General features: G+C 41.5%; 1 protein-coding gene across 4 annotated transcripts in view; it reads left to right on the top strand.

Annotated features, from left to right (window-relative positions):
- The window catches only part of LOC124798136 (GPI ethanolamine phosphate transferase 1), a 260616-nt gene that overhangs the window by 185410 nt on the left and 51367 nt on the right, over positions 1–23839 (top strand). For 2 of the 4 annotated variants that reach the window (XM_047261405.1, XM_047261406.1), the window contains exons 9-10: positions 3161–3336; positions 3420–3607. In XM_047261405.1, the coding sequence (XP_047117361.1) occupies positions 3161–3336; positions 3420–3607 (364 nt within the window). The remainder of the gene's footprint in view (positions 1–3160; positions 3337–3419; positions 3608–23839) is intronic. The other 2 variants (XR_007016923.1, XM_047261408.1) reach the window with 2 other exon arrangements.

The following is a 23839-nucleotide window of genomic DNA, read 5'->3' on the forward strand; positions in this document are numbered from 1 at the left end:
CAGGAGAATATTACAAATATAGACAAGGTATAGCAAGGAGTTTTGGGCTTGATTGATATGGTTTTGCAGGACTAATTTGGTGAGGGATAAAGATTGGCAGAACTTGAACAGATGGAGGTCATTGTGGAGAAGTGTAGCAGCTGAAGATGGGTAATTTGATGGTAACGCCATTTGGGGGATACATCCTTCTGCAAGCCTTGCACAGTGACCACATTCCGGAGATCCAGTAGGATCTCCAGTCTCTCCTAAAACCCTTAGGCCCATCCCAGAACCTCTCCCCAGAGTCCATATCTCTCCTCACCCCTACCAGTCCCTGCACTCCTACCTTCTACATGCTTCCTAAACTCAATAAACCCAACCACCAAGGATGCCCCATTGTGGCCAGTTACTGTGCTTCCACTGAGAGAATTTCTGCTTTCGTAGATCAGTGCCTTCAGCACATTACTCAACACCTACCCTCCTACATAAAAGATACCAACCATTTCTTCCATCAACTCTCCACATTTTCTATTCCTTTACCACACGATGCCCTGCTCATCACTATTGATGCCGCCTCTCTTTACAGCAACATCCCTAATGTCCATGGCCTTACTGCTATTTAATGTTACCTTTCTCAATGCCCAACACATTCCAAACCAACAACCTCCATCCTAGTCGCAACGATCAAGTGTATCCTCACCCGCAATTACTTTTCCTTTGAAGACATTACCTACAAACAAATCCAGGGTACGGCTATGGGTACCCGCATGGCACTATCCTATTCCAATGTATTCATGTAGCATCTAGAGGAATCCTTCCTTAACAACCAGAATCCTAAACCCCTCACCTGGTTCAGATTCATTGATGACATCTTTGTGATATGGATCGAGGGTGAGGACACCCTAACACCCTATCCACATTCCTCCAGAAGCTCAACACCTTCTTCCCCATTCGCTTCACCTGGTCCTCCTCAAACCAACAAGCCAACTTCCTAGGTGTTGACCTCCACCTTAAAGACACTGAGGCCTTTGCAGACTGTAATTATCCTCCCAACCTTGTACAAAAATAATCTCCCTTGCCTTCTCTTTCCAGTCACCCACCACTACCCAAAGTCTCACTGTCCAGCCACAGAGGAGCATTTCCCTAGTAACTCAGGGCCACGAAACAACTGGACCACCCTGTTGCTCAGCATGCCACCCAACAAAACATTCTTCATTTCAGTGACTGCTTCACAGCCTGTGCCATATGCCTCCTTCCCACCAACACCAGCTTTCCTGAATTGCGCAAGTGGGAACTCTCATTGTCCCAGTATTGCAGCTCGACTGGAGTTAGCGATTCTGTGAAGGAGGTTGGATGAGAGGAACAAGGAGAAGGAGAGGGGGAGGCGGGGATGAAGAAAAGGGAGGAAGACATCTGGGACGGAGAGGCAGTGAAGCTGCAGGATAGAAATGTGCGACTGGTGAGCTCATCCTGCCACACGCAAGGGAAGTAGCGTATGGCACATGATGAACTGGAGATGTGGATTTGGAGGGGAGAGGGACTATGAATAGATCATATGGAGGGGAGCAGTTAGGATCCAACTGGCACAGATTGTGAAGTAGGCATTGAAGTAGAGCATGTTGTGCCAGCAGAGTGTTGTTCCACTGGATGACCAAAGTCCATATGATGGACATTGTCCAAAAGCCTAGCATTGGTATTTGGCTTATTTGTATGCGTGTTGGCTGATCATTACCTCAACTGTACAGTGAGTGATTATGTTTACGCCTTTCGTTATTTAAGTACTCCTGTCTCAGAACACCCTACTCCATTAAAAAAGTTACAGAAGAAGTCAAGCAAAGCAATGGAAAAATCTGGGATGGAATAATGACAGTGTTATGAAAAGGATAGATCGCTACTCACCGTATAGCGAAGATGTTGAGTCTCAGATAGGTGTAACAAAAATACTGCGAAACAAGTAAGCTTTCAACCAAAATGGACTTCAGTGGTATTCTTCTGCCCACCGAACATATACAATATCCTCATCTATCCCTACAGAGCCCCTGCTCCCAACACCTTGCCTCATGGCTCTTATTCCTATAACAGACCTAGCTGCAAGACCTGTCTCAGACATCCTTCCACTGCCACCTACTCGAGTCTGGTCAAGTATCATCTGTCCCATCAGAAGCAGGGCTACCTGTGAAACCAGCCATGTGATCTACAAGCTAAGCTGCAACTACTGTGTTGCATTGTACGTGTGCATGACAATCATCAAGCTGTCTGTCCACATGAACGGTCACCAAGAAACTGTGGCAAAGATTCACCTGGACCACCCAGTTGCTGAGCACACTGGCCAACACAATGTTCGTCATTTTAATGACTGCTTCACGGCCTATGTTATCTGGATCCTTCCTACCAAGACCAACTTTTCTGAATTGCGCAGTGGGAACTTCCCCTACAATATACACTATGTTCCTGCAAGCCTTCTGGCCTCAACCTTTGTTAGTCATTGTCCGGCACACACCTTTTTCCCTTACTTGTTCCCACTCCAGCACTACACAGCTCTCTGTTCCACCAACGCACCCACAGTCGTTGTACTTCTCGCCTTTCCCAATACTTCGTCTAGCCCCCTCCCCATCTAACCTTCTGACTGTATCTAGCTGCTCTACTGTCTTTCCATTTCATCCCTATATGCTCCCACAACCGGCATTGTGCTGTACCCTAGTTTGACAGTCTTCTGTCTGTGACTCAATGACTCCACTAAATGGTGAGTATCAGTCTATCCTTTTCATAATATTGTCATTAGAGAAAGCAGTGTCATTCTGATGGGCACTTAGGTACGTAGGAAAGCATGGGGATGAGGAAGCTGATATAGTAACCAGAAAAGCATTTACATGGCTAACTGATTTAAAATGAGTTATACCAATGGATGCAATGGAGTGGCTATCAGGGTCAAAGCTTCCATATGTGTGGCAAGTGTAGTTGCTTGAGGTGCAGTATGACAACTTGAGACTTCTTAAGTCAGTTATTTGGCAATGATGAACAATCTCACACCCAGTCCCAGAGATGGAAAGAAATGATTTCCATTATTTTGCTAAACTGAGAAGCTTACATAACAGCATTTTATTAAAGCATACTGACTTATTGTTATGTACCACACTAATTATTTTATTGTTATTTATAATATGATTTTGTATGTTTTCAGTGCAGTCTTTACCATCTCAATTCTACGTTTACTGCTGCTTACCACAAATTCTTTGGTGGGATGTCTTTCAAGACATTGATATTCTGGTTAATGTACTTAACCATGCCAAGCAGTACTGTGATGCAAAATATGGAATACTTCTCGTTTTTGCATACATAATTGGCATTGAAATCCTTGTAAGTATCTGTCTCGAATATGGTTCAAGTATGGATACATACGAACTTGTTGAACATCAACTCATTTTAATATTAATTGTCAGGTACTCTCATTTTTTCATAGATTTATACTAAGTTTTGGAATGTTGGGCATATTGTGCTGGCCCCTTTACATAAAAGGACAAAACAATGGTAATCGAGGACTAATAATGGTCTGGTGTGTGTCGAGTATATTTCTTGCCGTGTTTCCTATGCTCCCTGTCATAGGAAGTCAGCCACAGAATGAGATACTGTAAGTTTTACTTTACAATTACTTACTAGATAATGTATTACAATAATTATTTGTTACATGTCTGACCCATTTCTGACAAATTTCCTTTCCTTATAATGAGTCCCGTATATGTACACAGGTTTTCTCTCCTGGCATTGCATTCCTCTGTCTTAGTAACTTGCTTAATCCAAGCACAGATATAACAAAATGCTGAATAAATCTTTCATTCTACAACAGTGTGTACTCTCATTTGACACCTCCTGACAGAATAAAATTTCATGCCAGACTGGAACTCGAATTCTGGATCTTACTTTTGTGTGCAATTTTCTTACCAACTGAGCTATCAGCACACAACAAATGATCTACCATCAAAGCTACTCTGAAGAGCCAAATAAACAGGTACACCTGCCTGATATCATGTAGGCCCCCCGCGAGCACACAGAACTGCCGCAACATGATGTGGCACGGACTCATCTGAAGTAGTGCTGGAGAGAGCTGACACCATGATTCCTGTCCATAAATCCATAAGAGTATGAGGGTGTAGAGATCTCTTCTGAAAAGCACATTACAAGGCATCCCAGATAAGCTCAATAATGTTCATGTCTGAGAACTCTGATGTCCAGCGGAAGTGTTTAAACTCAGAATAGTGTTCCTGTAGCCACTCTGTAGCAATTCTGGATGTATGGGGTGTCGCATTGTCCTGCTGTAATTGCCCAAGTCCGTCGGAATGCACAGTGGACATGAATGGATGCAGGTGATCAGACGGTACCCTTACTTACATGTCACCTGTCAGGGTTGTACCTAGGCATGTCAGTGATCCCATAACACTCCAACTGCACGCACCCCACACCATTACAGAACCTCCAACAGCTCAAACAGTTCCCTGCTGACGTGAAGGGTCCATGGTCTCATGAGGTTGTTTCCATACCTGTACACATTAATCTGCTCGATTCAATTTGAAATGAGACTCATCTGCCCAGGCAACATGTTTCCAGTTATCAACAGTCCAATGTCAATGTTGACAGGCTCAGGCGAGGTGTAAAGCTTTGTGTTGTGCAGATATTGATGGTGTTTGTTGAATGGTTTGCACACTGACACTTGTTGATAGCCCAGCATTGAAATCTGGGGCAATTTGCAGGTGGGTTGCTCTTCTGCCACATTGAATGATTCTCTTCAGTCATCATTGGCCCGTTCTTGCAGAATCCTTTTCCGGCTGCAGCAATATTGGGGATTTGATGTTTCACTGGATTCCTGATATTCATGGTACACTCGTGAAATGGTTGTACGGGAAAATCCCCACTTCATCACTACTTCAGAGATGTTGTGTCCCATTGCTCATGCACTGACTGTAACACCATGTTTAAACTCACTTAAATCTTGATAACCTGCCATTGTAGCAGCAGTAATCGACCTAACAACTGTGTCTGACACTTATTGTCTTATGTAGGTGTTGCTAACAGCAGTGCCACATTCTGCTTGTTTGCCTAGGCATGCCTATACCAGTTTCTTTGGCACTTCAGTGTAGTATGAGAGAGGTGCTGGGAGAATTGAAGCTATGAGGGCAGGATGTCAGGTGTGCCTGCATAGCTCACTCTTTTAGACCATTACCTGTGCAGTGCTAAAATAATATTTGCTTTGATCAGTTTTATTTCTACATTCCTGCTGAAGTGTGATAATGATTAACACACTGGACTCTAATCAGTATAATAAAAGTAAGTGTACAATGTGCACACAGTTAACAATCAGAAACGAGTCCCAGTACAATCAAGGGAGTTATATGGTGTAGTACCTTCTCTCCTCCATCCACGAAGAAGATTCCCATTTTTATCTGAAGGGTGTGCTTTTGAAGATATAAGGGCTGGGAAGTTTCGTCCTCTAGAAATTTCTAGAACATTTCAGAACATTCGAGAGCATTCCACAACTTTCCAGAATGTTCCACCATGACCTGATATGTTCTGGAAGATCCAGGAATAGTTGGCAACTTTGAGAAAGATTCCAGAATGCTCGGGAGCATCGCAGAACATCGCAAAACAGTCTTGAATTTTGTGGAATGTGTTGGAACATTGTGGACCATTCAAAGCATTTTTGGTACATTCTCGAATTCACCGCTGGTGGGGCTATCGATTGGTATGGGTATATGAAGCAAGACCTATCATGGACTTGAACATCAGTTTCTTATCAGTGACGAAGGGAGGAACTGGAAAAGTAGTGCAGTGAGTGAATAAAAACAAACAGTGAGTGTGAGTAGTCAAAGTTATACAGTGATTGAATATTAATTGAAAATAAAGTGTGTAAAGGGTCTTAGTGCATTTGTTAATAATAGGTTGATATGGTTAATTTTTTAGACACTGCCCAAATGTAAAAGAGGAGCAGATCTTGCCAGTTCTAAAGCAAAATGATGAAAACAAAAAAGAACAGCGAAAAAGTGAAAGAGATGAAGAGATCGAAGCACATCTAAGTTTCCAACGATCAACAGTGAGCACTGTGAGAAGTGGAGAAACTGAAGAATAACAAAATGAATGAATTGAAGAATCAGAAATTGCGACCCAGTCTTACAATAAAAGATAGCTAACTCAAGCCAGCCTTGAAAATTATCCTACAAGAAGCGCAGATGAGGAAAAGTAAACAGTGCAATCTAACAAATGAAGCATTCCACTAGAGGCTGACAAAAGAATATAACAAACAGAAACTTAATGTAGTAAGAAATAATGGATAACATCTGCCAATTTTGCAATGAAAAATTCAGTAGAGCATGAATGGAAAAATTGGATTAGTACCACTGGAAGCACCTCCGCAGGAATTTTTACACTACATGACCGGGGAAACTCCAGAGTCAAAACACTTTCTTCAAAAAATAAAAGCAGACAGTGCCTGCTTCCAAATGACTTCTTTTGGTGTCACTTCAGTCAACACTAACAGAGATGATATTGATTATGTTTTTTCAATCCAAGGACTTATCTGTCACAACATGGGCTCATTACAACTGCCCAATGAAGACGATAAATTTCTGCAATTATATTTCATTGGGAATGAAGAAACAGAAATTCATCAACAAAGCACAAATATCAGTGGATTGAGATGAGTAGTCCAAGATGTACAGAGGATCTTACATAGATACATTCAACTGATTCATATATTCAAAACAGCACTAGAATGAATGATTTCTGATGATTGTAAAGTTATAGTTTGAGCCAACAAAAGACCGCCTGGAGAACATGAACATTGATTTTATGCACCTCAGATAGATGAAGTTGCCATCATAATTGTGTGTGTGAGTGTGTGTGTGTGTGTGGGGGGGGGGGGAGTGACACAGTTTTACAATGAAGAGAAGAACTGAAATGCATTGCAGAGACACACTGCTCATATGATAACCTCCAATATCCATTAATAGTTCTGCATGGAGAGGATGACTATCATTTTAATATCAAACAAATCCAACCTGAAACAGTCATAGAAGCAAATAAAAAAAGTCACTTCCAAGGAGTTCTACGCTTACTGCTTAATGATCAGAGACAATAAAACAGACAATCATATTCTCAATACTCGCTATTTATTCCAACAATTTCTTGTAGATATGTATGCAAAAATAGAAGCAGAATGGGTGCTTTAGATAAGACAATCAGAAGAAAGTAGTCACTGTAGAATACATTCACTTTTGAGATGCAGAAGATGACTGAAGAATACATTCACTTTTGAGACGCAATCATAGATGACTGAAGAATACATTTAATTTTGAGACGCAGTCATAGATGACAGAACGGTTGATAACATCGGAATGATGGTGATCTTACCCTCATCATACATAGGAAGTTCAAGACACAGGCACAGGTACATTCAAGATGCTTTGACATACGGATGATCTGACCTCTTCTTAACATTCACATGCAACTCGTGGCTAGAAATCAAAGAACAACTGAGGTACGGACAAGCTCCATACATCAACACAACATAATGGCCCGAGTTTTCTGACAAAAACAAATGAGATTTATTGAAGTCATCACAAAATACCACACCTTTGGAACTGTTAAATGCTGGGTGTACACAATCGAGTGGCAAAAATGATCTCATATGGCTACACAACAGACTTCATCCCATGGATATTGATAAAATCATCCAAGCTGAATTTCCCAATGCACAAGAAGATCCATAATAGTATGGCACAGCAGCAGAAAACATAATTCACAGACCATGCAGGCCATCAAACCCCAATGTGCCATGTATAATTGATGGAAAATATACACACACACACACACACACACACAACACTGTACTTGGATGACGCGCAAACTTGAGTTGATGGCTATCCCGAATACAGATGATGATCACCCAAAAATTGTGGCTTCACAGCAAAAATACGAATATGAGACAGCGACAAACTGGAAATAAATATTCAGTGGGTAGTATTGTATAACACACTACTTTACAAAATGTTCCAAGTGCACAGAAACGTAGAATACTCCAATTCTGTGAAATTCATCAATATATCTGTAAGTATCTGAACAAAAGCAGTGATATGGCAGTATTTCAAATAGCCAAAGATAGCAAACAATAAAATGGAAACAACGAGACTCTCATGTATCAAATGGGAAGATACAGTGACATTGTCATGTACCAAATAGGAAGACACATCAACATAATGAAGCAGCGTGTTTTTCCATGCACAAATGTCAGCCAACTGTGCAAATCTAGCAGTATGTTTGAAAAATGGATAGAGAGTTTACTTCACAAAAGACACTGCAGAAAAATTACAGCTTTTTATCAACTGTGCCAAACAGATCCGTTCACAAAAACATTACTGTGTGTTGACGTCTCTACCTGTTATATGCAGAGCAAAACAAGAAAAATCTTTCAGTGATGAAAACAAGGAAATGCAGTAGAAGATCATTCAGAAATAATGAAAACTGGTGCACTAGGCTGAGTATATACCGTGCATCCAAACAATGCCGAATGTTTCTATCTCTGGATGTTGCTACACAAAATATGGGAACCAGAAAGTTTCACAGATCTCCAGACTGTTGACGGTTGGCTGTGCCAGACATACAGAGAAGCACGCCAACACTTAGGACTACTGGAAAATGACAATGAGTGAGAATTAACAGTACAAGAAGCCTCACTAACAGCCTCTGCTGAACAAATGAGAGATTTATTTGCCATAATTCTAACAACATGTAACCCATCAAATGTAAAACAGCTATTGGACTCCTTCAAAGAGAGGATGAGTGACGACCTACTATATCAAATCCGACAAGTTCATCCCGAATTCACTATCGAATTCAACGATGACATCTTCAATGAAAAACTCATTTGCCCAGAAGATAGATATTTAGTAATAAACAACCAGACGTTAGTACAACTTGGGATGCAAGCACCACGAAAAGATGCTATCAGTGTGCTGAACTTTGAAATTACAAAGGGAAAAAGCTACAACGTTGATCAACAATTTCAGTACATTGCTCACAACAAACCATCCTCAATAAAACTGAAAAGGAAATTTACAGCTTTATCATGGACCGGATCGACAACAACACTGGCAGAATTATTTAGCTGGATGCGCCAGGCGACATCGGGAAAACGTTTCTAATAAATCTATTGCTGGCAGAAATATGTGCTAAACAACACATCACACTTGCTCTGGCATCATCTGGCATTGCAGCCGCACTTACACAAGGAGGGCAAACTCGTCATTCCACCCTACAACTTCCGTTGAATATAGCCGAAGAACAATTCATGGTATGTAAAATCTCAAGAGCATCTCGATGGGGTAAACATCTAAACCAAGCTAAAATTATCTTCTGGGATGAAAGCACAATGGCACACATGAAATCACTCAAAGTCATAGGCAGAACATCACAAGGCTTGTGAGGAAACTCTGAAGTAACGGGAGGAGCTCTACTCACATGCTCAGGAGATTTTTGACAAACACTTCCAGTTATCCCCAATTCAGCATCAGCAGATGAGATCATTTGATGCTTAAAGAAATCACATCTCTGGCCACCCATACAAATACTGTGACTAACAATAAAATGTGAGAGTTGAACTATTGAAAGACGCAACAACAGCACATTTGGCTCAACAGCTTTTACAAATAGGTGAAGGCACATATCCTACTGACCAGATGACCAGCCTCACTAAACTCAAGTGATTTCTACAACATAGCCACTGCTGAAAATGAACTCCTCGACCAAATTTAACCAAACATTGTTCACTACTATACCAGTCTGGACTGCCTATTTGAAAGGGCAGTTTTGGCAACTAAAAGAATATTATCGGTGACATCAGCTTTAATATTCAAAAGAAAGTTTCTGGTGAAAAGAGAATATACAAACCGATTGACACTATGGTAAATGCTGAAAAAAGTGTGAACTTCCCTGCAGAATTTCTAAACTCTTTGCAAGTGCCAGGAATACCATTACACTGTCTTCAACTTAAAATTGGCCCGCCCCCGATATCTGAATGGTCAGCGTGACGGATTGTCAATCCTCTGGGCCTGGGTCTGATTCCCAGCTGAGTTGGGGAATTTTCTCCGTCCAGGGACTAGGTGTTGTGCTGTCCTCATCATCATCCTATCATCCTCATGGAGTGCAGGTCGCCGAAGTGGCGTCGAATTGGAAGACCGGCACCCGGCGAACGATCTACTCGACGGGGGGTCCTAGCCATACGATTAAATAAATAAACTTGAAACTGGATCTCCGATCATGCTACCCAGAAATCTCAACTCACCAAAACTATGTAATGGAACAAGGATGATCGTCAAGCAGCTATCGAATAACATCATCAGAGCCAAACTTATGACTGGAAAATACTAAGAACACACGCAATTTATCCCCAGAATACCAGTGGTTCCAATTTAAAAGACTACAGTTTCCAATCAAATTAGCCTACATTTTTACAATTAACAAACTGCAAGGACAAACTTCAAAATATCGCAGCATCAGTCTCAAAGACTCTTGCTTCTCTATTGGTCAACTGTATGTAGCTTGCTCTCGAGTAGGAAATTAAAAAAAATTGTGCTTATAAGATAACAAAATGAAAAATGTTGTTTATAATCAAATATTGTGAATAGTTAGAATATGTTTCCAATAATTTTTTTCACCACATATACATTAAAGTTTATCCTTTTATTCCAACTACCACACAATCTCATATCACTTCCCTGAGGTACTTCCCTGAGGTAATACTTAGCTTTTCCATGTTTGTTTTTATATTATAGAGCATCATATTCTGGGGTAACTTGTCATTGAGGAAAAAAGTGTTTGTTACACAGAAGTGTGCATTAAGAACCGTGTGTGATCTCCACTTCAGAACCTCTTCTACACAGGTCTTTCACAAGTCGGGCACACTGACAACAGCCTCATAGTACATTTACTCTCTTCTGAGGTTTGTGATCAGCAGTCAGTAACAGTTTTAAAACAACAGTAAGATTCACAAATATCATAGTAGGAGGAGAACTGTTTTACACTTTCCATCACTCAGGCTTAGTGTGACGCTGAAAAGACTGAGGTATTCAGCTATAAAAATCTTTGACTAAGTACTCAGTTATGTTTTTGTTGTGGCTTTCAGTCCGAAGACTGGTTTTATGCAGCTCACCATGCCAATCTTATCTTGTGCAAGCTTTTTCATCTCTGAATAACTACTGCAACCTATATCTGTTTGAGCCCTCTCATGATATGCTTGCTGAGGGCCCCCTCTACAATTTTTACTCTCCATTACCAAATTCACCATTCCTCTATGTCTCAGACTGTGTCCTACCAACTCATCCCTTCTTTTAGTCACATTGTGCCATATATTTCTGTTCTCCCCAATGTGATCCAGAACTTCCTTATTAGTTATTTGATCGACCCATATAATCACCAGCTTTCTTCTATCACAACACATTTCTAAAGCTTCTGTTCTTTTCTTGTCTGAACTGCTTATTGCCCATATTTCACTTGTGTATAAGGCTACACTCCAGACAAATACCTTTAGGAAAGAGTTTGTAGCACTTAAATTAATATTTGACATTAAAAATATCTCTTTTTTCAGTGACTTTTTCCTGCTCTTCCCAGTGTGCTTTTTATATCCTTTCTACTTTGGCCGTCATCAGTTATTTTACTGCCCAAATAGCAAAACTGATCTTCTACTCTCAGTGTCTCTTTTCCTAATCTAATTCTCTCAATGTCATCTAATTCAGTTCAAGTTCATTCCATTACCCTTGTTTTACTTTTGTTGATGCTCATGTTGTGTTCTATTTTCAAGACACTGCTCAGTCCATTCAGCTGCCCTTTGACAGAATTACAACATTGTCAGCAGACCTCAATGTTTGTATTCATTTTCTCTGAAATTTATTTTCTTAATTTATGTTTGCTTTCCTTTAGCTTGCTCAGTGTACAGACTGAATGACATTGGGGACAGTCTACAACCCTGCCTTACGAGGGTGGTTTGAAAGGTTCTCAGAATCACCACGAGAGGTTCACTTGATATTCATTGGACTGTTGCCTGTAAACACGTGCCACATCAGTGGAACTCTGCTTCTTCGTATTCAACTGTTGCCAAGCGGACAAATGAATTTAAATTTGATCAAGAAAACTTAGATGATGATTGGCACAGTGGTCGGCCAAGATGTGTCACTGCTCTGGAAATCATTGCAAAAGTGCACAAAATGGTCATGGTCATGGAGGATTGCCAGTTGAAAGTGCGTGAAATTGCTCATGCTTACCAGATGTCATCTGATAGGGTATATCACATTTTAACTGAAGAATTAGAAATGAAAAAATTATCTACAAGGCGGGTGCCGCGACTCGGCCTACACACATGTGCCATCACTATGGCAAAATTACACGAACTAAGATATGAATTGTTGCCACACCTGCCTTATTCACCTGATCTGGCTCCTTGAGACTTCCATCTCTTCCAAAAACTGAAAATTGTTCTTGTAGACAAAGATTCACTCCAAACAAAGAATTGATAGCTGGAGTTGACAAATATTTTGCGGGCCTGTAGGAAACTTCATTTTCGAGATGGGATCAGGGCACTGGAATTGCAATTATTAAACTCTTCCTGAAGTCTTACAGTACTTGACATATGTCATATACCTTGCACACCAGATGGAATGATTTTTCCACTGCTGGTTTTCTCCTAGGATCTGATTAATTCTGAGGGGATATCATATTCTCTAGAGGTCTTGTTTGCAATTAGGTCTTTCAGTGCTCCATCAATTTCTTTTCACAGTGTCGTATTTCCAACCTCATCTGCATTTACTTCCTCTTCTTTGTTACAATACTGTCCTCAAGTTAACTTCCTTTATGTAGACCATCTATATATTCCTTCCACCTTTCAGCTTTCTGTTCTTTGCTTAGTACTGGCTTGCCATCAGAGCTCTTGATATTCATACAGTTACTTCTCTTTTCTCCAAAGGTCTCTCTAATTTTCCCATTGTTGCCATGTTTCTGATAGTTATGCCTGCTTCTACAGCTTTGCATTGTCCTCTTGCCATTCCTGCCTGGTTATTTTGCACTTACAGTCAATCTCATTTGTAGAAGTCTGTAATCCCTTTTGCATGCTTCATTTGTACACTTTTATATTTTCTCCTGTGCAGTTAAATTTATCTGCTGTGTTGTCAAAGGATTTCTATGAGGCCTTTACTTTTTACCTCTGTGATCCTCTGCTGCATACACTATTTCATCTCTCAGAGTTACCAATGCATCTTCTATTATGTTCCTGTCCTCTGCCCAAGTGCAACATTGCCTAATGCTACCTTTGAAACTTTCAATGACCTTTGGTTCTTTCAATTTATTAAGGTCCCATCTCCTTGATTTCCTACCTTTCTGCAGTTTCTTCAGTTTTAATCTGCATTTCATTTCATAACCATATCTGCCCCTGGAAATGTCTTCCAGTTTAAAATCTGATTTTTAAATCTTTGTCTTACCATCATACAACCAATCTGAAACCATCCAGTGTCCCAGGTGTCTTCCACATATGCAACCATCTTTCAAAATTCTTAAACTAAATCCTAGCAATGATTAAATCATGTGAATAATTTCTGTTACCTCATTCTAATTTCTTTCAATCCTTTTTTCGTCTGCAGAGCTAGTTGGCATATACATTTACATGAATATTGTGTTTGTTGACTTCATGTCCATCTCAGTTACAACGATTTGTTCACTATACTGTTTGTAACAGCTTATCCGTGTTCCTGTTTTCTGATTCGTTATTAGGCATACTCGTACATTATACCTATCTGACTTTGTGTTGAACCATATACTGACCTGACCCGAAGCCATGTTCTTCCTGCCACTGCACTTCACTAATTCCTACTAAATGTAACTGAAAGCTATCCATTTCCCTCTGTAAATTATCTAACCTACTTATCTGATTAAGGACTGTAACATTCCACCCTCTGCCCCATAGAACGCCAGTTTTGTTTCACCTGCTGACGACATCTTCCTTTGTGGTCCCCTACCAACAGTCTACTGTGGACCTATTTTATCTCCAGGATATTTTACCCAAGAGGATGCCATCATCATTAAGCCAGATAATATAGCTACATAAAATAATGGTGCAGTTCCTCATTGCTTACAGCCATTTGTAGTACCAACACAAAAAGACCGTGTTGGCAGAATTACTTCGCCAGATCAGACAATCATCCAGACTGTTGTCCTTGCAGATTTAGAAAGCGCTGGTGCATCTCTTCTGGAATCATATGACATTATGACCTCTCCATGGACGCCCTTCCAATGGGATTGTGTGCACAGTACTGTAGTTATATTGTAGAGGAAATTTATTTGCAGTTAGAAAAATGAACCACTTTCACCTGTGTATTAGAATGACTACAATGAAAATTTGTGCCAGACTGGGACTCGAATCCAGATTTCTTGCTTTATGTGAGCAGTCACTTTAAAAGCTTCAGCTATTCATGCACAAATAATGGCCAGACACAAACTTCCATATGTCGTCAGCCTTGTGTCAAACCTGCTCTCAAATGGTATGTATATTCCTGTCCAGGAGTGACATATTAGGGCCTGGTATTGGTGAATAAATACAATATAGAGTTCCTCTGTTATTAAGAAGTACAATGCAGTGTTCCTTTGGACATGCATGCATTTTGCCATTTCATATATACTGTAGAGGCAAGCAAGGCCCTAATTCCTCAAGGACCGTGGTTTATGGAGGAAGAGGGATCACTCAGTGAAAAATAATATGAGAAGTCCTGGCAGCAGGCAGCAGTCTTGCTGCTAACAAGATAAGGGGATGTCCAACGACACTGCATCCAGTTGAGTCAAAAGCTAATCGTTCTCCAAATCAGACCGTATTTGTTAAAAGGCCTCAATGTTTAAATAATTTTGGGAGTTGCTTGAGCTATCAAATTTGAGGACTCAGCCATCAATCCTCCTGGTTGTAGGAGTAACTTGTGGCCCATCTGGGTGGGAGAAATTGTTTCAAAGTGTTACTGGTTTCTGGTGTCTAGTTAGTGATTCACAGTGACTGATAAGCTTATTGTTATACTACAGAAGATGACAAGAATTTGCTGATATGTTGCAATGCACAAGTGTGGTTTTCTGTCCAGTTTTTCGAGGTTTTATGCATGAATGTTGTAGCTCAGTGGGTGCACATATGGTCATAGGTAGAGGCCTCGTATTAGACTGAAGCTTTTAGGTAGTTGCAGAGGTCTTAAAAGTGTATTGACTGATCTACGTAACTGGAACTTGGAATCTTTCTCAATGCAATTTGGTTCATTCTAGTGTGGGATTAGTGCCAGTTTTTATCCTGGGACCTCTGCCTTTCACAGGCAAGTGCTCTACTGACTGAACTATCCAAGCATGACTTATGACCGACCCTCACAGCTTTACTACCCCAAGCAATGGCATATGTTTAAAAATGTATGGATTATTGCAGGGTTCTATGTGAGAAGATGGTTGGTTCATACATGCCATACGTAGCAGACCACAGTATGATATCAGCTCCATAGTCTTGACAACTTGTTGTGTTATTCCAAGTTCTGTAAGGCCAGTCGTCATCAAATTTGAAACAATAAAGTTCATGAAGACTGAACGGTCTGGTCACATATCAGTGTTGGCATGCTGCTTTATGGATTTATAGTGAATTATGTAGTGCCAGGAACATAGTAATAATGCCAAAATGTGCAATCTCTGTGCTTCTTTGTGTAGTAAACAGGAGGAGGAGCCAACAATATTGTGAAAAGGAAAGTTGCTACTCACCATATGAGCTGCAGATAGGCACAACAAAAAGACTGTCACAAATATAGCTTTCGGCCCATAAGGCCTTCATAAGAATTAGACAGGAAAAACACACACACACACACACACACACACACACACACACACACACACACACACACGACTGCGGTCTCAGGCAACTGTGACCGACAGCGAGCAGTATCACTAGTGCATGATGGGAGTGGCGACTGGGTGGGGTTAAGGAGGCGGCTTGGGCAGGGAGGGGGAGGGATAGTAGGGTAGGCGTAGCAGACAGTGACATGCTGTTAGGGAGCACAGAGGGACGAAGTGGAAAGAGGGTAGGACAGCTATGTGCAGCTGGGAGATTAGACAGAGGGGGCAGAGTGATGGGGAAGGAGGATAGCGGAAAATGACGGAAGTTAAAAGACTGGGTGCAATGAAGGAATGAGGGCTGTGTAGTGCTGGAATGGGAACAGAGAAGGGGCTGTATGGGAGAGGACAATTACTAATGAAGGTTGAGGCTGGGAGGGTTACAGGAACATAGGATATATTGCAGGGAAATTACCCACCTGTACAATTCAGAAAAGCTGGTGTTGGTGGGAAGGATCCATATGGCACAGCTGTGAAGCAGTCATTGAAATGAAGGATGTCATGTTTGGCAGCAGCATGCTCAGCAACAAGGTGGTCCACTTGTTTCTTGACCATTGTTTGTCAGTGGAAATTCATGTGGACAGACAGCTTGTTTGTTGTCAAGCCCACATAGTATGCAGCACAGTGGTTGCAGCTTAGCTTGTAGATCACATGACTGGTTTCACAGGTAGTCCTGCTTTTGATGGGATAGGTGATGTTTGTGACTGGACTGTAGTAGGTGGTGGTGGGAGCATGTATAGGACACGTTTGTGAAGGCTTCAATGAGACCCTCCGTATATTTTGAGAGGGACCACTCATCACTGCAGATGAGGTGGAGGTCAACATCTAGGAAGGTTTCTTGTTGGGTTGAGTAGGAACAGGTGAAGCAAATAGAGGAGAAGTTGAGGTTCTGGAGCAAAGTGTATAGGGTGTCCTCACCCTCAGTCGAAATTGCAAAGATGTTATCAATGAATCTGAACCAGGTGAGGGGTTTAGGATTCTGGCTGTTTAGGAAGGATCTCTCTAGATGGCCCATGAATACATTGGCATAGGATTGTGCCATGCAGGTGCCCATAGTCATACCCCTGTTTGTTTGTAGGTAATGTCTTCAAAGGAGAAGTAATTGTGGGTGAGGATGTAGTTGGTCACGGTGACTAGGATGGAGATAGTTGGTTTGGAATCTGTCGGACTTTAGGAAAGGTAATGTTCAGTAATGGTAAGGCAATGAGCACTTGGGATTTTAGTGTAAAGGGAGGTGGCATCAGTAGTGATGATCAGGGCAATGTGTGTTAAGGGGACATGAACTTTGGAGAGTCGGTAGAGGAAATGGTTGGTAATTATTGTATAGGAGGGTAAGTTCTGGGTAATAGGTTCAAGGTTTTGGTCTATTAGGGCAGAGATTCTCTCAGTGCGGGCACAGTAACCGGCCACAATGGGGCATCCCAGGTGATTGGGTTTATGGATTTTAGGAAGCATGTAGAAGGTGGGAGTGCGGGGAGTGGAAGGGATGAGTAGAGAGATGGACTCCAGGGAGAGGTTCTTTCTCAGTTCTATCCCAGTTTGACCCACTAATTCCACCTCATCCAGTTACATCTGCCATACCCCTTCTTCATACTTATCCATCCCGCTACCCACAGTAAAATATATTTGTATATTACTTATATCTTTTTTCATCTCATTGTGACTTCTCACCAATTTTAGTGAGTATTCACCTGTTACTGTCGTTGACTCCCACAGATTTCAAATTGTTTCCACCTGTTGCCTCCGTTTCATCCTTCTCATGATTTTTCACATGTACTTGGGTGTCTTTTTGGGTATTTGTTTGGACATAATTCTGTGTTGCTCACATATTTTTTCACATTTTTTCCACCACCATAGATCCCTGCTCCTTCCATCTGCGTCAATACAGAAAAGTTTCCTTATCCCTAGACAGAACCCAGTCCCACATACTGTTCCTGCATTGTTGCTTGACTCATGGAATCCCCCCCAAATGGCCTTACCATCAAATTACCCATTTCCGGCCGCCATCCCTCCTTCCACAATGACCTCTATCTGTTTGGATTCCACCAGTCTTTAGCCCTCACAAACATAGTCCTACACAACCATATCAACCAAACCCAAACCACCTTGCAGTATCTTCTCTCCATCCACAAAATTCTCCTGCAATGCAATCCCAAATACCTGGAACCCATGACACGCATTGAAACTCTTGCCCTCTATGGACTAGAGCATCATGCACAGACACACCTCTAAAAGTTCTCCATCCTGCTCACTTCCTCCTCACGCCTTCAAGTACCACTGACCACCCCCTCCGCAAAAACCTCCAAACCTCTTCTACGTCCCCTCATAGCGGACAAACTCCATCCTGCAGACCTACTACAGTTACCCCACCCTCCAAAACTCCCTCCCACCACCACACACAATCTAGAACCTAAACAGATCCAAAACATAGTCTTTAACCTTCCTTCCAGAAGCCTTGGCCCCACAGAAATATCAGTTCTTTCCAAAGGCCTCACTTTTTGCCCCACTCCCAAATTCAATTATGCAGGATTTGTTAAAGACCTTCTCTCCTTCTCCTGGTCCCTACAGTGGAAACACTTTTTTGCCACCAACCCTACCAATCAGACTTGACCAAAGACCAATGTTGAACCCTGCCTAACTCAGTTCACTCCTCTGTTCAACTGTCATCCACACCCACTGCACCCAAATCACCCACTCTTAACCTTCCAGAATTTCTTAACCTCGAACCTTGCCTCACCATCATTCCCCAAATCTTTCACCATGCAGATTAACCTTACAACTGCAGAAAGAACCACAGTCCACTATCTTAAAACTGATCCTGATCATATAATCCTACCTGTGGATAGAGGCTCCACCACTATTGTTTTGAAGCGCAAGGACTATCTGCAGAAGGACTCAGTCATCTGCCAGATACATCCACCTACAAATCTTGCCACAGTGACCCCATTCCAGAAATCCAGCAGGATCTTCGGTCAGTCCTCAAATCCTTAGGCCCTTCCCAGAAGCTCTCCCAGGAGTCCTTCTCTCTACTCACCCCTACCACTCCTCACACTCCCACCTTCTACATGCTTCCTAAAATCCATAAACCCAACTGCCCAGGATGCCCCATTGTGGCCAGTTACTGTGCCCGCACTGAGAGAATCTCTGCTCTCATAGACCAACACCTTGAACCTAATACCTGGAACTTACCTGTCCCTTTACCACATGGTGCCCGGCTCATCACTATTGATGACACCTCCCTTTACACTAAGATCCTTAATGCCCAGGGCTTTACCACTATTGAACACTACCTTTCCCAATGCCCGACAGATTCCAAACTAACTACCTCCTTCCTATTTGCTATGACCAACTATTTCCACACCCACAGTACTTCTCTTATGAAGGCATTACCTACAAACAATCAGTAAATATGGTTACATTCACAGCTTTTGTTTACTGTAAAGAAAATGATCATAGGAAATAATAACACTTCATTCAAACTGAAACTAAACTTGCATTTATTTTAAGGTAATTATCTTTTTAGCAGTTTGATGCGTGGAGCACAGAAACACACAACAGAAGACAGCATTCACACTAGCTTTGCTACTTAAATGCCGTTTTGTGTTGTGTGTTGAAAGCAGATAACAATGTTTTCTGCTTTGTGTTCCTGTGCCACATCTGCTGTAGGTGAGGGTTACCATTCCCTTACTTTATGTATTGCTCCATCCATAAATTTCCATTAGTGCTATAATTATCTCTTTACCATTACATAAACCTAGTATTCTCATAAAATTGTACATTTAAATGTTTTCCTTCTATGTGGATAATATTTTTCATTTGATAATTAATGTAATACCAGTCCAGCTTTAATGGGAGATTTTGTGGATCTTTCTGTTTAAATCCATTATTCATATGGCCATTGTTATCATCCATGATCCATGGGCCTAGCCGTTGGTGGGGAGGCTTGCGTGCCTCAGCAATACAGGTAGCCGTACTGTAGGTGCAACCACAACGGAGGGGTATCTGTTGAGAGGCCAGACAAACGTGTGGTTGCTGAAGAGGGGCAGCAGCCTTTTCAGTAGTTGCAGGGGCAACAGTCTGGATGATTGACTGATCTGGCCTTGTAACACTAACCAAAACGGCCTTGCTGCACCGGTACTGCGAATGGTTGAAAGCAAGGGGAAACTACAGCTGTAATTTTTCCCGAGGGCATGCAGCTTTACTGTATGGTTAATGATGATGGCGTCCTCTTGGGTAAAATATTCCAGAGGTAAAATAGTCCCCCATTCGGATCTCCGGGCGGGGACTACTCAAGAGGGCGTCTTTATCCGGAGAAAGAAAACTGGCATTCTATGGATCAGGGCGTGGAATGTCAGATCCCTTAATCGGGCAGGTACGTTAGAAAATTTAAAAAGGGAAATGGATAGGTTAAAGTTAGATATAGTTGGAATTAGTGAAGTTCGGTGGCAGGAGGAACAAGACTTTTGGTCAGGCGAATACAGGGTTATAAATACAAAATCAAATAGGGGTAATGCAGGAGTAGGTTTAATAATGAATAAAAAAATAGGAGTACGGGTAAGCTACTACAAACAGCATAGTGAACGCATTATTGTGGCCAAGATAGACACGAAGTCCACGCCAACTATAGTAGTACAAGTTTATATGCCAACTAGCTCTGCAGATGATGAAGAAATTGAAGAAATGTATGATGAAATAAAAGAAATTATTCAGGTAGTGAAGGGAGATGAAAATTTAATAATCATGTGTGACTGGAATTCGGTAGTAGGAAAAGGGACAGAAGGAAATGTAGTAGGTGAATATGGATTGGGGGTAAGAAATGAAAGAGGAAGCCGCCTGGTAGAATTTTGCACAGAGCATAACTTAAGAGCTAACACTTGGCTCAAGAATCATAAAAGAAGGTTGTATACATGGAAGAAGCCTGGAGACACTGATAGGTTTCAGATAGATTATATAATGGTAAGACAGAGATTTAGGAACCAGGTTTTAAATTGTAAGACATTTCCAGAGGCAGATGTGGTCTCTGACCACAATCTATTGGTTATGAACTGTAGATTAAAACTGAAGAAACTGCAAAAAGATGGGAAATTAAGGAGATGGGACCTGGATAAACTGACTAAACCAGAGGTTGTACAGAGTTTCAGGGAGAGCATAAGGGAACAATTGTCACAAATGGAGGGAAAGAAATACAGTAGAAGAAGAATGGGTAGCTTTGAGGGATGAAGTAGTGAAGGGAGCAGAGGATCAAGTAGGTAAAAAGACGAGGGCTAGTAGAAATCCTTGGGTGACAGAAGAAATATTGAATTTAATTGATGAAAGGAGAAAATATAAAAATGCAGTAAATGAAGCATGCGAAAAGGAATACAAATGTCTCAAAAATGAGATCAATAGGAACTGCAAAATTGCTAAGCAGGGATGGCTAGAGGACAAATATAAGGATGTAGAGGCTTATCCCACTAGGGGTAAGGTAGACATTTTGAGAAAAGAGAACCACTTGTATGAATATCAAGAGCTCAGATGGAAACCCAGTTCTAAGCAAAGAAGGGAAAGCAGAAAGATGGAAGGGGTATGTAGAGGGTCTATACAAGGGCGATGTATTTGAGGACAATATTATGGAAATGGAAGAGGATGTAGATGAAGATGAAATGGAAGATATGATACTGCGTGAAGAGTTTGACAGAGCACTGAAAGACCTAAGTCGAAACAAGGACTCGGGTGTAGACAACATTCCATTAGAACTACTGACAGCCTTGGGAGAGCCAGTCCTGACAAAACTCTACCATCTGGTGAGCAAGATGTATGAGACAGGTGAAATACCCTCAGACTTCAAGAAGAATATAATAATTCCAATCCCAAAGAAAGCAGGTGTTGACAGATGTGAAAATTACCGAACTATCAGTTTAATAAGTCACAGCTGCAAAATACTAACGCGAATTCTTTACAGATTAATGGAAAAACTAGTAGAAGCCGACCTCGGGGAAGATCAGTTTTGATTCCGTAGAAATATTGGAACACGTGAGGCAATACTGACCTTACGACTTATCTTGGAAGCTAGATTAAGGAAAGGCAAACCTACGTTTCTAGCATTTGTAGACTTAGGGAAAGCTTTTGACAATGTTGACTGGAATACTCTTTTTCAAATTCTGAAGTTGGCAGGGGTAAAATACAGGGAGCGAAAGGCTATTTACAATTTGTATAGAAACCAAATGGCAGTTATAAGAGTTGAGGGGCATAAAAGGGAAGCAGTGGTTGGGAATGGAGTGAGACCGGGTTGTAGCCTCTCCTCGATGTTATTCAATCTGTATATTGAACAAGCAGTGAAGGAAACAAAAGAAAAATTCGGAGTAGGTATTAAAATCCATGGAGAAGAAATAAAAACTTTGATTTTCACTGATGACATTGTAATTCTGCCAGAGACAGCAAAGGACTTGGAAGAGCAGTTGAACGGAATGGACAGTGTCTTGAAAGGAGGATATAAGAGGAACATCAACAAAAGCAAAACGAGGATAATGGAATGTAGTCAAATTAAGTTGGGTGACACTGAGGGTATTAGATTAGGAAATGAGACACTTAAAGTAGTAAAGGAGTTTTGCTATTTGGGAAGTAAAATAACTGATGATGGTCAAAGTAGAGAGGATATAAAATGTAGACTGGCAATGGCAAGAAAAACGTTTCGAAGAAGAGAAATTTGTTAAAATCGAGTATAGATTTAAGTGTCAGGAAGTCGTTTCTGAAAGTATTTGTTGGAGTGTAGCGATGTATGGATGTGAATCGTGGACGATAAGGGCTTAGACAAAAAGAGAATAGTAGCTTTTGAAATGTGGTGCTACAGAAGAATAGGATTGGGGAGAAGAGAAGTTTGTGGCACAACTTGACTAGAAGAAGGGATCAATTGGTAGGACATGTTCTGAGCCATCAAGGGATCACCAATTTAGGATTAGAGGGCAGCGTGGAGGGTAAAAATCGTAGAGGGAGACCAAGAGATGAATACACCAAACAGATTCAGAAGGATGTAGGTTGCAGTAGGTACTGGGAGATGAACAAGCTTGCACAGGATAGAGTAGCATGGAGAGCTGCATCAAACCAGTCTCAGGACTGAAGACCACAACAACAACAACAACAACAACAACAACAATCAGGGTTACGTCTATGGGCACTTGCATGGCACAATCCTATGCCAATGTATTCATGAGCCATCTAGAGGGACCCTTCCTAAACAGCCAGAATCCTAAACCCCTCACCTGGTTCGGATTCATTTATGACATCTTTGCGTTTTTGATTGAGGGTGAGGGCACCCTACCCACATTGCCCCAGAACCTCAACTTTTCCTCCATTTGCTTCACCTGTTCCTACTCAACCCAACAAGAAACCTTCCTAGATGTTGACCACCACTTCATCTGCAGTGACGAGTGGTCCATCTCGAAATATACTGAGGGTCTCATTGAAGCCTTCACAAACTGTAATCGTCCTCCCACCCTTGTACAAAACTCAGATCTCCCGTGCCTTATCTTTCCTATCTCTCACCAATCTTCCACCGTCTGGCCACAGAGAAGCATTCCCCTCATGACCCAGTACCACCCATGACTGGAGCAACTGAATTACATTCTCTGCCAGGATTTCGACTACCTCTTGTCATACCCTGAAATGAGTCCTGCCCACTATCCTTCCCACCCCTCCCACAGTGGTATTCCAATGTCGACTGAAGCTACACAATATACTCATCCATCCCTACACAACCCCTGCTCCCAACCTGTTACTTATGGCTCATCCCCCTGTAATAGACATAGATGAAAGACCTGTCCTATACATGATCTCACCACCACCTACTCCAGTCCAGTCACAAACATCACCTATCCCATCAAAGGCAGGGCTATCTGTAAAACTAGTCACGTGATCTACAACCTAAACTGGAACCACTGTGCTGCATTCTATG

Source organism: Schistocerca piceifrons, chromosome 5 (genome assembly GCF_021461385.2).
Source record: "Schistocerca piceifrons isolate TAMUIC-IGC-003096 chromosome 5, iqSchPice1.1, whole genome shotgun sequence".
Lineage (NCBI taxonomy): Eukaryota > Metazoa > Arthropoda > Insecta > Orthoptera > Acrididae > Schistocerca > Schistocerca piceifrons.